The following is a 15984-nucleotide window of genomic DNA, read 5'->3' on the forward strand; positions in this document are numbered from 1 at the left end:
CTGCTCCCAGTATCCGACCTCGGCTTGGCTTGACCTCCGCTCTCCGGCTCTCTGCTTGGTACCTGTTGTTCTGACCTCTGGACTGATCTTCCGTGTTGACCCTCGGCCTGGCCTTGACCCTGCCATTGGACTTCCTTGCACAGTTGCCCCAAGACTGATCATCGGCTACTGCTACCTGGCAACCTGTGCTACTGTGGGCACTGCATCCCTGTGTCACCTTCAGGGTTGTACTGCACTCGGCCGCAAGGGGAGCCCTCTCAGCATCTCGGCCTCCCTACCCGGACGTGACATCTTCCTTACACGCTTCCTTCCAGGCTGTGGCTCTGGTGTTGGAGTTGTGGCAGGAGGTGGAGGAGGATGACCTGGAGGAGGAGGAGGACCATGGTTCAACTCACAAATGTGGCTCTGGCTTGTGAGTTCGCCCCTCAACCCCTTATTTAGGGCTTGTAAGATTCCTTCTTCATAAGAGGCATTGGCCCTCCTCCATTTCCAGCATTTTGCAGGCTGTCATGTAGGCATAGTCCTCTTGAACGCTGGGGGGTTTCTTAGGGCTGCAGTATCCTTCAGGAATAGGCCAATTGCTGCCTCCTCCAGGTTACTCCTCTTCCTACCACTTTTTTGTGGACTGCCACTTTCCACAGCCTCTTCCTGGCCGAGACCTCCCTGTGTCTGAAAAAGGGACATCGTTTTAGTTTTTGGTTCGTCAATCACACACAATTTTCAGCTCATGACTGTTGCAAATTTAATTTAATAAATAGAAAAGATTATCATTCTGACCCCAGCATTTTTCATTCTTGTCACAATCATTTGTGGCCACTACTGTCTAATGATATGTAAAACACTTTGGGAAATCAGAAATTAGTTATCAAAACTAACATATATTTAACATGATTAATTTGACAACCAGAAATATTTTTAAGAATGCTATACCTGACTCAAGCTGGGCTCCTCCACATGTTGCTGCCTGGAAGGCCCAGGTTGGTCGTTGGAAGCCTCAGCTGGGGGGGGGGGGGGGGGAAGCCTTGAAGGAAGATTGGAGAGCGCTGGCCTGGGTTCAGTCTGGCCAATACTCTGCAATACCCTATCAATACTCTGCAATACTGTGCCAATACTCTGCAATACTCTGCAATACCCTGCCAATACTCTGCCAATAAATACCCTGCCAATACTCTGCAATTCCCTGTCAATACTCTGCAATACTCTGCCAATACTCTGCAATACATACCCTGCCAATACTCTGCAATACCCTGCCAATACTCTTCAATACTCTGCCAATACTCTGCCAATACTCTGCCAATACTCTTCAATACCCTGCCAATACTCTGCAATACCCTGCCAATACTCTGCAATACCCCATCAATACTCTGCAATACTGTGCCAATACTCTGCAATACCCTGCCAATACTCTGCCAATACACACCCTGCAATACCCTATCAATACTCTGCAATACCCTGCCAATACTCTGCCAATAAATACCCTGCCAATACTCTGCAATACCCTGTCAATACTCTGCAATACTCTGCCAATACTCTGCAATACATACCCTGCCAATACTCTGCAATACCCTGCCAATACTCTGCCAATACACACCCTGCAATACCCTATCAATACTCTTCAATATTCTTCCAATACTCTTCAATATCCTGCCAATACTCTGCAATACTCTGCAATACATACCCCGCCAATACTCTGCAATACCCTGCCAATACTCTGCAATACATACCCTATCAATACTCTGCAATACCCTGCCAATACTCTGCAATACATACCCTATCAATACTCTGCAATACCCTGCCAATACTCTGCAATACATACCCTATCAATACTCTGCAATACCCTGCCAATACTCTGCAATAAATACCCTATCAATACTCTGCAATACCCTATCAATACTCTGCAATACCCTGCCAATACTCTGCAATACATACCCTGCCAATACTCTGCAATACCCTGCCAATAGTCTGCAATACCCTGCCAATACTATGCAATACCCTATCAATACTCTACAATACACACCCTATCAATACTCTGCAATACATACCCTGCCAATACTCTGCAATACCCTGCCAATACATACCCTGCCAATACTCTACAATACTCTGCCAATACTCTACAATACATACTCTGCAATAACCTATCAATACTCTGCAATACTGTGCCAATACTCTGCAATACCCTGCCAATACTCTGCAATACCCTATCAATACTCTACAATACATACCCTATCAATACTCTGCAATACCCTGCCAATACTCTGCAATACCCTATCAATACTCTGCAATACCCTGCCAATACATACCCTGCCGATGCTCTGCAATACTCTGCCAATTCTCTTCAATACATACCCTGCCAATACTCTGCAATACCCTATCAATACTCTGCAATACCCTGCCAATACTCTTCAATACTCTGCCAATACTTATTCCTGTTTGTGGGATATTTTCTAATGGGCTGTGTAACAGAATTTGGAACAGGGTGTATTTGTGGTAGAAATTCCCTGCGAGGGAAAGATCATCACCCATTGTGTTGATTGTTTTGTTTGACACGTTATTTTGTTTTTGTAAACTGGCACTTTACAATAAATGTTGTACTGTATTTTCTGTGAAGTATATATGCATATGAGCGTACCTTTTTTTTTTTTTTCTTTGGTGGGGGAATGGATCTTGGGTGGGAGTTCCCACACTTTTTTCCCAGGACTTGACCCCTGACCTTACCCAAACCCAAATGTGAGAAAGGCCAAGATCATGCCTGAAGTTGTGAAGAGTCTGCACAGGAATTTTGGGGAAAGGCTATCCAAGGATCAACTGAGGAAACGATGGTCAGACCTCAAATTGAGGGAGCACAAGCAGTACAGAAGAATCAAGAGAGTGCTGCAAAAAAGCAAGTATTTTGTCGTGTGTTCCTATTCTTCTTCTTAATATTCGTGCTGCTCCATGTGCTTTTCTGTACTGTTGTACATTTTAAAATGGCAACACAGGGACACAGTAATCAGTCGTAGGAAACATTGTTCGTTCGCCCACTTATAAGATGTTTTAGGCAGATACAGGTTAACTACATTTGTTCATGCCTATTTGTATTAAAATAAGTTTGTTGTCTAGATGGGTTTGTAACTAGAATGAAATGCAAACTCGATTCAGTGTAAGGAGAGGACACTCAGCAGCTGTTTACACATCAGAACCCAGGAGCACTAGTGTGTGACACCAGAATCAAACTTTTTAGGGTGTCCCACACAAGTGCTCCAGTGGGTACTTGGGGTGTCTCCATGTGTGTAACTTGTCCAAAAAAGGGAAGTATTCCAGCTTTAGAAAGGAAATAAAAATGTCTTCATCAGACAATTGTACGACACTTTCAAGCAATGTTTAATATTCCTATTTCTGCCCCTCAATATCTGTGTGCTAAGTATACCTATTATTTATTCTCATAGGGGAGAAAAGACTCAGGACTTCTGAGGACACCAGGGACCCCCCACCTCCAAAAGAAGGGGAAGTCACCAAAACACAAGCAGAGGATGAGGAGGGAGAGGTTTTGGAAGTGGGCAAAATTGTCACCACAACAGGTGAGTGTCTGAGACCACAGTTTCAGGTAAGATATCTGTGCCTGCATATTTATAATACACGATGTGTTTTTTTTTGTTTTTTTTAGGTGATGTGGATGTTGTGGAAGAAGAATTTAATTTCACAACTGAAAGTGCCTAGATCCTCTTTGGGGAGGGAATGGGGTGCAATCACGATTTAGAAAATCTAAAGTAAAACATCAATGATGTTCGGCAAAAGATGAAGAACATCATTGATCTTTTAGGGAGAATCTAATATACACAAAAATGTAACCCTTTTTTTATCATGCATTTTTGGTTTTAAAAAAAGTTTTAAAGTATTTTAAACATGTCAACATGTGCTATTTGCCACCAGGGGATATCAATGTACGCATTTTGTGGGTGCAACCCCTTTCTCGCAACTAAAGTAGCTGAGAGGAAGGGGTTGCAAGGAATTCGTAAGGAATAGGTGGAACCGGCTGGCCATTATCCCAAATGCATTCTCCACCACTCTTCTGGCTCTGGCCAGACGGTAGTTATAAACCCTCTGGCCTGGGGTGAGGGTCCTCATGGCTTCAAAACAGTCGGCTGGTCCGAACTAACAGAAAGCACTGAAAAACAGAAAGGCCGGAGCTGAAAATCAGATATGAGCGGACAAGAACGCACTGGAAATCAAATACGTAATAGAAACACGAACCCACAAGCACAAACTGAAGAGCAGTAATGATCTTAAAACAAGAGGCTGAAAAGCGTGAATCGGCTGTCACCAAACTTCTACTAACACGAGATTAGCGGAAGGAGCCCAAAGGTTGGCGCACATGGTATTAAACTTCCTCTTTCTAGTGCCGTCGTACGTGCTGTATGTCACCGTGTTCTTGACGTTCGGAAATTCCGACAACTTTGTGCGTCCGTGTGGATGCAAGACAAGTTTGAGCCAACATCCGTCGAAAAAAACCATGGGATTTTATTGTCAGAATGTCCAATCGTGTGTGCGCAGCATTAGATGCTTCCCTTGTCTGGAACTTTGCACTGTTTCCTTCAATAAGGGACAAGTCAATATAATGAGTGATTTACTTATTTTTAAGCCTTGTCTCTGCACTTCCTGTTTGCCAGATTAGTGTGCCCTCTCCAGCCAATACCTTGCTCTTGTCACTCCTGATGCCAACTGTATCTTCACTACCACTCGTTACCAACCATTGGCTTCTTGCTTGACTACGTTTTCACTTGATCTCAACCTGCAACCACTTGTTACCAACCATTGGCTTGTTCCTTAACTATACTTCTGCTTGATCCCAACCTGTTATATGTGCTACTGAACTCCAGCTTGCTCACCTCCAAATCAGGGCGATTCTGAGGACTTCAACCTGGTACCATGAAGCAGCAAAACACATCTCCACCACCAGGAGCTCTGGTAAATACCAGTTAGTGCTTAGACCAGGCTTTCTTGACTTTTTAATCCTAGAGGAACCCCAGAAATAATTTTCAGGCCTTAAGGAACCCTTACTAAAACCAATTCATTAGGGGTCAATAGGAACAATGCTCCTTATACTGGTGGTCCATAGGAAGAATGTTTCCCTTAAAGTGGTGGTCAAAATGCCACCCTTAAAGACAGCTAAAAAGATATTTTGTGTCATGCTGCTGGCTTTCCTAAGTGATGTTGAACCTTGAACTCTGTAGGCACCATCAAAAGTTGGTTCATCAGCCACAGCTCAGGGAACCCTTAGAAACCTCTGGAGGAACCCTGGTTGAGAATGGCTGGCTTAGGCTCTGAGCATCGGGTAAGCTCCTTCATCCGCCAGGGTGACCTGCTTGTATACCTATCCTGCTGGTCGGTGGAAGCCTCTCTACAGCTATTGCTACTGATCTCTGGGCCTGACCCCTGAGGGCCTGTTCACACTAGAATGCAGTGTGGCTTCCCATACCGCATTCCAATTGCACCGCCCTGGCAATCTGCTGCGGGGGTCAGTGCAAAGTTAGCGACACCCCAAACGCAGGTAACCTGTACCGGATCACATGGTACAAAGGTACCATGTAATGTGATTGCCATGCGTTTCAAAAAGTAGCTCATGCACTGCTTTTTTGCTGCAGTGTGATTTCAGCCCATTCAGAATGAGTAGGGCTGCAATCGCACTGCACAGAACTGCATGTGAATTACACAGGAACGCTGTGCTGCCCCTACATGAGATTCACATGCAGTCCCAAGTGTGATTGGGCCCTAACCGTGACAGTACCTGTGTAGAAAAAAAAATTGGATTTATACTTCACCATACCCCTGTTTTCCATATCATTGGGCCTGATATCACCGCCCCTTCCTCAAAGATTTCCAGGGAGTGCCGAGCGGGGGAACTCTCCCAAGAAGACACTCCACTCCATTGCAAGAACATTGCAAGAGCGTCTTCTCATGGAATTTTGGGTTTTCTGGAGGATCTAGCCAGACATCACCTAGACACCATGGTGGAAGATGGGGGTGAGCTAAGTATAAATCAAAACTTTTTTCTTTACAGGTACACCTTACACCTACCAATAGCTGGTGATTTGTGAGCAGGAAGGGGGCCTGGGCAATGCACGCGAAGACTTTGCATCACAATGCAAGGTCCGCTTTAAGCTATAAGCAATTACGTGTTTATGTGACTGAATTTCTGGCTGATATTCAGACATTATATTCATTTTCCAGCCAAAGCACTAGGCATGTTGAACATCTGGTTATCATAGGGTGAGTTTCCGTAGCAACGAGAGCATCCTGAAGAGCCGTCAGAGCAGAAGTCACCTTAATCATCAGTCAGTGAGAGCAAAATCAGACACATCCTAATTACTGCAGAGTGTGAAGGCGGTATTGTTGTAGCATACTGCCATCTAGTGGTGAAAAAGTATACTGCAGGGGAGGCTATGTCAATAACTTAAAGTGGGATTCCACTGGCTTGATCCTTTTTTTTTTTTTGGCATACCGGCAATCCTTATTAAAATCAAATCTAACACTTACTTTTTACTTTTTTACATCCAGCAGCATGTTGTTTTCTTATTCAAAACGATTTTATAAAACCGTCTCCTGACGGTTGTCATTTTGCCTGTGGGCATGTGAAGCCCACAGGCATCCTCTTCCGGGAGAGTGCGCTGATAAAAGACCAGCATGCACCGCCCGTTCGATTAAATCTCGCGCATGCGCAGTTAGCGCTATATCGAGCGCCGTCTTCTGCTCCTGTTGCCATGACAACGGTTGTTGTCGACGGAAGTCCCGCCCCGTTGTGATGGCAATGAAGATAAACACTGAAACAAAGAGGACAGATGGGACGATCATAGACGAGAGAGCGGCGCGGGATTAAAAGGAAAGGTTAGTACAAAAATGTCTTTTACCTTGCAGTTTTCATCTAAAAAATATTGCTCTTTTAAATTTAAATTGTGCACATTTAATTATATATATAGAGAGACATCTAGGTAGTGTGTGTGTATTTTGTGGGAGATATTGCCTGCCTCTCTCTCTCTCTCATATATTATATATATATATATATATATATATATATATATATATATATATATATATATATATATATATATATATATAATCTTGACCTTTTCTTGTCAACACAATGCTTATCTATGTTGCCTTAGCAAAGTGGCAGCCAACCATTTATCTTGCAAGCCGTGGTTGACTATATTTTTAAATGTTTTTTTAATAGGTAAAAACATCTGATTGAGATCTATATATTTTGTATAAGATATCGCAAATATATAGCGAGAGAGAGTTATGTATTGTGCATATATATTGCGAGAGATCGATTTCTATATATAGTGATATAGTATATATATTTATAGATATATATATATATATATATATATACATACATATATATCTATAAATATATATACTATATCACTATATATAGAAATCGATCACTCGCAATATATATGCACAATACATAACTCTCTCTCGCTATATATTTGCGATATCTTATACAAAATATATAGATCTCAATCAGATGTTTTTACCTATTAAAAAAACATTTAAAAATATAGTCAACCACGGCTTGCAAGATAAATGGTTGGCTGCCACTTTGCTAAGGCAACATAGATAAGCATTGTGTTGACAAGAAAAGGTCAAGATTATATATATATATATATATATATATATATATATATATATATATATATATATATATATATATATAGAGAGAGAGAGATATGTGTGTGTGTGTATATATATATATATGTTGAGAGAGATCGATTTCTATATAGTGATAATATATATAGTGATAATATCTCTCTCTGTGTATATATATATAAATATATAAAATCTAGCTCTTATTTACATTTGTGACACACACAGTCAGATTATTTATTTTTAAAATGTTTTTTGTTTTTTTTTAGCACTTCGCGCCCGCTCTATAGCCAAAAGATGGCTACAGCGCGGACGATTAGCGCCGGGAGGGCATCCCTGGACATCCTCCTGTTTAATTCCCCTCTGCGCCATGTCACAGGCGCGCATCGTGAAGTACTGTGCTGGCCGTGTCCCTTGGACACAGCCAGTCAAAGATCGCTGTAAATAGCCAATCACAGTGGATGTTTACAGCACGATCGGTGTGTCCAATGAGAGATGTGCTCATATATGTAAACATATGAGATCATCTTCCCTCGCCGGGTCTCCCTCCTCACACAGAGACAGCGTGTGAAGAGGGAGAGATGAACCGCTGAGAGATGCAGCGGTTATTTTAAAAAAAAATTATAAAAAGAAAACAAAAAAGAAAATAAAGTGGCCATCTTTCCCCACTGCCATCTGTCATCATTGCCATCTGCCCCCAGTGCCATTTGTCGTCAGTGCCACATGTAATCAGTGCCATTTGTCATAAGTGTCACGTGTCATCAATGCCACATATTAGTGCCATCTGTCATCAGTGCCACCTGTTAGTGTCACCTGCCATCTGTTAGTGTCATGTGTCATCAAAGACAGGTATCAGTGCCACATGTCATCAGTGCCACGTCTTAGTGGCATTCTGTCTTCATTTCCATGTTTTATTGCCATGTATAAGTGCCATCTGTCATTGGTGCCACATATTAGTGCCAGCTGTCATCAGTGTCACATGTCTTCAGTGCCACGTTTTAGAGGCATCTGCCATCAGTGTCACCTGTCATCAGTGCCACGTATTAGTGTCATTTGTTATCAGTCACACGTATCAGTGCCATCTGTCATCGGAGCCACGTCAGTGCCATGTGTCATTGTCCTGGTGCTCCACGGCCTTCAAAAGAGTAATAGGTAGTCACCAAGTTAGATGTGTAATTTATGCCCCTAGAACACATGAAGGTGCTCCCTGAATGTTGTGTCTCTCTGAGTGGCTAGGCTGTGTAAAAGTCCCACACGTTGTATCGTAATACTCTGTATGAGTAACAGAATTTTTTTGTGGCCTTTATTTGTGGTATACACATGCCAAGTGCGAGAAATAACCTATTACACTGAATTTTTTTTTTTAAATGTAATAACATAAAAAAAAATTATTCTTTTTTCATTTTGCTGGAGGCGATAAAATGCGCAAATCAAAATACTCACTATGCCTCTTACTCAATAATTTGTAATGTATACTTTCAATAAAGTTGTCATTTGGGGGGTATTTTTACTTTTCGTGCTTGTTCGGGTCGCAATAAATGAGATAGACCACTAGTACATCAGATGTTAGCATTTTTGAGTAATTCGCAACACAGCTTTTAGACTCCCTAACTTTCACAAAGAACAAATAATATCCAGCAGTTTGGGTTATTTGTACCAAAGAAATTTAGGTACATAGATATACATATACATATATAGATATATATATAGATCGCCAAGATAATATATTTTTCTATTCAGTTACAGATATTCTATATTTACACAATATTCTAAATCAATTGGTTGATCCTTTTATTTTAATCAACTGCCATGGTAAGTAAAATTTAAATAATTAATTTAATTCAATTTTTGTCTACAATTAGTATATAAAAAATAACTAACATGTCAATTGACAATTATTGTTTTAATACATTTTAAGGACAATCCTGCTGTGACCGAACCGTCGACCATTCAAAATACCATGCCCTTGACTCAGGATGAAAAAGTAAGTATAATTAACTGCTTTATGGCCGCCGGCTGTCAAACGACGGCCAGGCGGTGCAAGTATTGTGGCTGGAGGGCGTCATATGACGGCTTCCCCTTTAAATAGGCAGGGTGTCATGGAGACACCCCTCGCCACTGAGGGGGGTTAACAGCCATTGGGTATGGCTGTTAACCACGTGACTTCATCACTGCCGATCACAGATGGTTAGACACACACTGTGCGCGGCGCAAACGCGAGCGCGCTTTGTGTGCACGCCGCTAGCTGCGTGTTCACGGGAACACTGCTTCTCAACGACGCTAGTAAACAGCCATTGGCTGGCTGTTTGCCGACGTGATCGATACACACAGCCGATCAATAACTGTTAACAAACCGCGGTAACGCGATGTTACTGGGTTCTCCTCCTAAGACACCGATCGTGTGTGAGGAGAAGATTGCGTAAACATATTGTTACCGCATACAGTGTACAACAATCGCACTGATTGACCCCCCCCAATAGAGGACCTATAAACAACTATCATAGTACCTGTCACTCACAGTCCATCAGAGTACCCGAGTACCTGTCATCGGCACATCAGAGTACCCGAGTACCTGTCACCAGTCCATCTCAGTACCCGAGTACCATGTTACTTTCAATTTTTCTCATTAAATACTGTAAATAATAACAAGAACCCTTAAAAAGACACATTATGACTCATAGATTATACGTTGAGGTGTTTGCTTTTAAAAACATGGTCATTTTGTGGGCTATTCCATTGTACAGGTACTCCATGGCCTTCCATTGTGTAATAGATGGTTGTGAAATGAGATGTGTCATTTTGGTCATCGAACGTCTCAAGGTGCTATTCAATGTTGGTGCTCTGTTTGTGGCCAGGCTCTGCAAAAGTCTCACACATGTGGTATCGCCATACTTGTGATAAATGTATTTTGCATTGTAACTTGTTGGATGCATATGCTGTAAGTGAGAAATAATGACAATTTCTCTAAAAATTCTTAAAAAAAACATACATTTATATTATTCTTCTGTTTGCTTTGAATTGTGTGTAGAAATTTGGATCACCGTCCGCCACTGGTTCTTGCCAGTGCAGCCAATGAGTCCTGCCTCCTTGTTGAGGATAAGGGCATTCTTTCTGTATACATCTGTGAAGCCTCTTCCAAGTACATTAATGACGCTTAAAGCATCATATTTTTGGAAAAAAAAATTAATAAAAAAAAATTTTGATAAACAAAATCTAAGTATAAGCTACTTTTCTTTTCGTTGTGTACTTATAGCGCAGAATGCTGATAAAGAAAATATGGGCTCGGTATCCAGCAAGAGAAAATGATCCGGCTTTCCCCAATAACCCAACCCTGCCCTCTAGCAGTGATAGATTGTCTACATCAGAAACCCAACCGAGCGAAACCGATCGAATTGGCAATGTCACGTGGTGTTCATGTGAAAGGTGCATTAAAATGCCCACCCAAGTGGAGTCTGTCTGCTGCCGGGAAATATACGCCGTTGACGCCTGCATACCTGAGGGACATCAATGCATTACGCAGGCAGATACCTTTATTTCTCAAATAGTGCACCATGAGCACGTGAGAATTGCGTATATGGCGATTCATATGGATAATCTCCCTCTGGTAGATGCCAACAACAACAGGTGATTACTTTATGCCAATATTTCTTCTAAAGTTTATAAGTCAGAATTATAAGTACCGTATATACTCGAGTATAGGCCCACCCGAATATAAGCCGAGGCCACCAATTTTCTACCCCAAACAAATGTGAAACTTATTGACTCGTGTATAAGCCGAGGGTGAGACATGCCTGTCCATCCCTGTGTGTACGTCCATCCCTGTGTGTACGTCCATCCCTGTGTGTCCGTCAATCCCTGTGTGTCCATCCATCCCTGTGTGTGTGTCCGTCCATCCCTGTGTGTGCAGCCTTGTGTGTCCAGCCCAAATGTGTCCCGAGCCTGTGTGCTTCTGCCATGCCAGGATCAACGCTCTTCTCGTCTGACAGACGGCGTTGGCGCCTCGGAGGCCATTCCACTGTTCAAAAGCCGCGCCTCCGTCTGTGATAGGCGGAACAGTCAATTTCTCAGCAGTCTGTGTTCCGCCTATCACGGACATCCTCTCATCCTCGTCCGTAGTATGAGGATGAGCGGATGTCCGTGATAGGCGGAACACAGACTGCTGGGAAATTGAGTGTTCCACCTATCACAGACAGGGAGTTGCGGCTTTTGAATTGTAGACTGGCCGCCGTCTGTCTGCTCGACACGCTGATTGGGCAGGCAGACGGCGATGACTCGAGTATAAGCCGAGGGGGGCACTTTCAGCCTCTAAAAAAGAGGCTGAAAATCTCGGCTTATATTGGAGTATATATGGTAGTAAAGGAATAAGCTAATAATTAATATAAATTAGAAATTTGTGACTTTATTTATAAAATTTCATATTTACACTTTTTATTCTATTTATTCCAGGAGATTACGTAAAACCGCGTATCGCACTTTCATAGCATGGATTTATGGTATTTTAGGAAAGGGAAACCGAAGGGTTATACCTTCCTGTGCAGTCAATGCAGTACGACTTGTTTTTCCAGATCCCAATGGATCATATGTCGGATTTCTTTATGCCAATGATTATGATGCTTCCGAAATGGCTTTATATTAAACGAAATAATGTTTAATGTGATTTTTTTTTGAAATATTTGTGCAATTAAAATAAAAAAAAAAATTTTGAAATACAATAGGTGTGTTACTTTGTTAATGCTAAGTACTATTAATGATGTTGATTTAATGTGTAATTTTAGAAATTAGATGCATATTACTGTTCCTAATACTTGATTCGGAATCAATTATATTAAATTTTTTTATTACAAACTCAAAATAAATACCAAAAATCAGTAAATACATAGATTGCAATGTGCATACACAAACCATAAAAATATATTTCTTTTAGACAGTAATTAACCAATAATTAAAAAAAACATTTAACATTCTAAAGAATAGAATCCAAAATTAGATTTAATATTTTATACAACAGGAAATCGTGTTCTGTGCTTAGCAATAGCAGCACTGGTTTCAGGCCTTTCTTCGGTTGCAATATTTTTTGGAAATTGTACATTTTTGGATTTCCATGTACTTTTTAAAGTACCTTCTGTGATTGACAGCATGTTTGCCAAAATAGTTTTGGCATGTTCGTTCGACATTTTTTCAAAAACGTTTCGAACGATCCATTTTTTACGTCCTCGGGGGAATTCCAAATTTTTACGCTCAACTTGAAAGACTTCTCCACTGTCATCAATTTTAGTTACTGTTGCCATTTTTCTACCAATATTATTGTTGTGCTGCAATGCAGCCAATCGTGTTCTAGCCTCCATAGAATCATATTTATAATGGATTCTCTTCGGTCTATATTTTAACATCATGCTATGGTATGTTTCAATGGTCCCAGTCTGGCAGAAATAAGTAAGATGCTTTAAATCCTTTTCGATTTGTGCGTCCATTATAATTGCAGATAATGAATCGAAGGCAGGTGTGTTTTTTTCAAGCCATGGAATTTTTGGAAAAAGAATACTCTGATCATCATGTAAGCACTGATGTTGTATGTCTCCATCTCGCCATGAATGTTCATTCACTACATGATGTAGCAGAGATTGCCATTGTTGTCTGAAAACATCTTCATTTCCGTCACAAGTTCTGCTACACCAGTAGAAATGCGTCAGTATGGCTCCAATCCACGGTAAAATTGGACGAAAAGCTTTTTTTTTGGAGATTTGCATCAATTTGCGCTTTAAATTTTTGACATAATGCCATATATCGAATTGATGATTTATATTTTCGTATTTAGTCGTAGTCAATAGTTTTCGAATTCCCGTGTGGCGATCAGTGCCTACAAATTGAACATCATATTCATTTTCCAATATTCTGTCAAGTGCTATGGTAAAGCCCAATTTTTCCATGGCAACTGAGGATGTGGTTTGGGAGACTTGCACCAATTCAAAATCTACAATTTTTTTAGAATAGATATCCATAAAGGTATACGTTGTATATTTTGCACAAAAACCAGGACTATCGCATTGTCCGTCACCAATGAGGAATAGTGGAGTTCCTGTCAATTCCTCCTTTACATTTATACAATTTTGATTCCAGCTGTAATCTATGGAAGGATAAATATACTGTTTTTTAGCACGGTTATAGGAAGATTTCCCAAACATAGAAATTCCACTAAGATCAAACATTTCCTTTACCTTTTGGTAACTACCACCTGACAAACAAATGGCGCCAGCAAGTACAATATTGCCTGCAGCATAATTTTTTATCTTTGGTTGGCTTTCCCAAAGTTTGATGCGGTGCTGTGCATTACATGTTGAAAACACTATCAGCATCGTACCGACTATTTTCTTTTCTATTTTTGTAATTTTCGAAAAGCAGGTCAGGTCGGGGCATCGCATTTTAAAAAGCAATGTATCTAGACTGCTTTCGAAGACAATAAATTTCTTTTCAGTAATCATATTAAGGGGGTCATTAATTTGATCGACAGTTAGTGGCTCAATTATACTGTCATTCAAAGTGAAGTCACTTTTTTGAGGTGTATCAAAATCTGACTCGTGACAACTTGGGTCGTCTTCATATGCCAGTTTTCTTTTTTTTTTAATGATTGGACTCTCTATTTCTAGATCATCAAGTGTACTTTCTATATTTATATCTTCTGATGGAAGATCACAGACTGTAGGTGAAAGTATGATCAACGGATCCACCTCACCTGTATCCGAAATCTGATCAATCGCTGAAGATCGGCGATTCTCAGACTTTGACTTAAAATCTGGTGTTGAGGCTTCAAGTGGCCTCATAAAATCATGTTCACAATAGGAATGATCTAAATGAATACAGCGTTCGTCAGCTATTTTTATGTAGCTTTCCTCCGACTCAAAAGAAGGAAAGTCAAACATGCCAGTCTGCGTACCCACATCAATTTTTAGGACACTTTTTTCAGGACAGTCACATTTGCATTGTCTTTTTGAACCCGAATAAGTAGTGTTCTGCATTGTGGACATAAGCTCTTTACGAGCTAGTTTAGAAAGTCTATTTTCCCATTTTTTGGTGGTATGTTTTGAAGTTGTTGGCATTTCTTGAAAAATGGTCGGTATTGATCCCGTTTTCAATTTTCTTCTATTTCCTTCCATTTCAAAGCAATCTTCTGAGAAATGTTGGGAACATATACGGAAAGAATCTCCCTTTTTGTCTTCCATTATGAGTGTTGTGAATCGCTCAATCATGTAATGCTCCATTCCTGCCTTTTCTAACCAAATTTTTATTTGATCGCAATCCTTGGGGAATCGAAACAATGTAGTATTATCAGAAGTAACTTGTTTGCCACTGACGTGGCTGCAATGCTGTACAAAGCAGCTCGGCATATCTATGAATAGAAAACTTTCATTAAATACATTGTATTGATTTCATCACAATGTTTTGTGATGGCTATAGTAGGAGTTAAAAAAAAAAAAAAGAAGAAGAAGAAGAAGAAGAAGAAGAAGATCGCAAGATATATATATATATATATACATACATATATACATATACACATATACACACACATATACACACCCACACAGACACACACACACACATAAACAACAAATATAAAAAAAATTAGAAAATAAAATTTTTGGTATTACCTTCCAATGTCTATTTTAGAATAAATATAAAATAAATTAGTAAGATTTAATATATCCATGACAAATTACAATTATTATTAAAAATAAAATGTATTAATCGATGATTGTGTTTTCATTATGTTAAAACTAAAAAATTCAATTTATAATAATATTGATGTATAATTTTGAAGTGTGAAATTAAATATAGCATTTAGAATATTAATTTATGTGTAATGTTATAAAATAAGAACAAAAAATATAAAATCAAAATAATAAAACCAATAAAAGTGTTTATAAATTAAAAATTTATTGTAATTATAAAAATATTACAAAACATATAAAAGTACAAACAAAGACAAAATCCGATCACTTATAAGAAAATGTCAATAAACAATATTGATACAAATTTTAATCTATAACACTTCAAATAACTTAATTACACAATTTAAGAGAGAGAGAGGGAGAGAGAGAGAAAGAGAGAGAGAGAGAGAGAGAGAGAGAGAGAGAAATAGAGAGAGAGAGAGAAAGAGAGAGAGAGAGAAAGAGAGAGAGAGAGAAAGAGAGAGAGAGAGAGAGAAAGAGAGAGAGAGAGAGAGAAAGAGAGAGAGAGAGAGAAAGAGAGAGAGAGAGAGAGAGAAAGAAAGAGAGAGAGAGAGAAAGAGAGAGAGAGAGAGAAAGAGAGAGAGAGAGAAAGAGAGAGAGAAAGAAAGAGAGAGAGAGAGAAAGAGAGAGAGAG

At 40.0% G+C, this 15984-nt stretch overlaps 1 protein-coding gene across 1 annotated transcript; it reads left to right on the forward strand.

Annotated features, from left to right (window-relative positions):
- The first annotated feature begins 9316 nt into the window (after window positions 1-9316).
- Window positions 9317-12310, forward strand: LOC143941118 (P2X purinoceptor 7-like). The gene is made up of 4 exons (XM_077463085.1): window positions 9317-9438; window positions 9545-9610; window positions 10880-11250; window positions 12073-12310. The coding sequence occupies exons 1-4, from the start codon at window positions 9436-9438 to the stop codon at window positions 12260-12262; spliced, it is 630 nt and encodes a 209-aa protein (XP_077319211.1). The 5' UTR covers window positions 9317-9435; the 3' UTR covers window positions 12263-12310.
- The last annotated feature ends 3674 nt before the right edge of the window (window positions 12311-15984 follow it).

Source organism: Lithobates pipiens, unplaced genomic scaffold, assembly GCF_037356315.1.
Source record: "Lithobates pipiens isolate NorthernLeopardFrog02 unplaced genomic scaffold, aLitPip1_a1.2 Scaffold_3, whole genome shotgun sequence".
In the NCBI taxonomy this organism is placed as follows: Eukaryota; Metazoa; Chordata; class Amphibia; order Anura; family Ranidae; genus Lithobates; species Lithobates pipiens.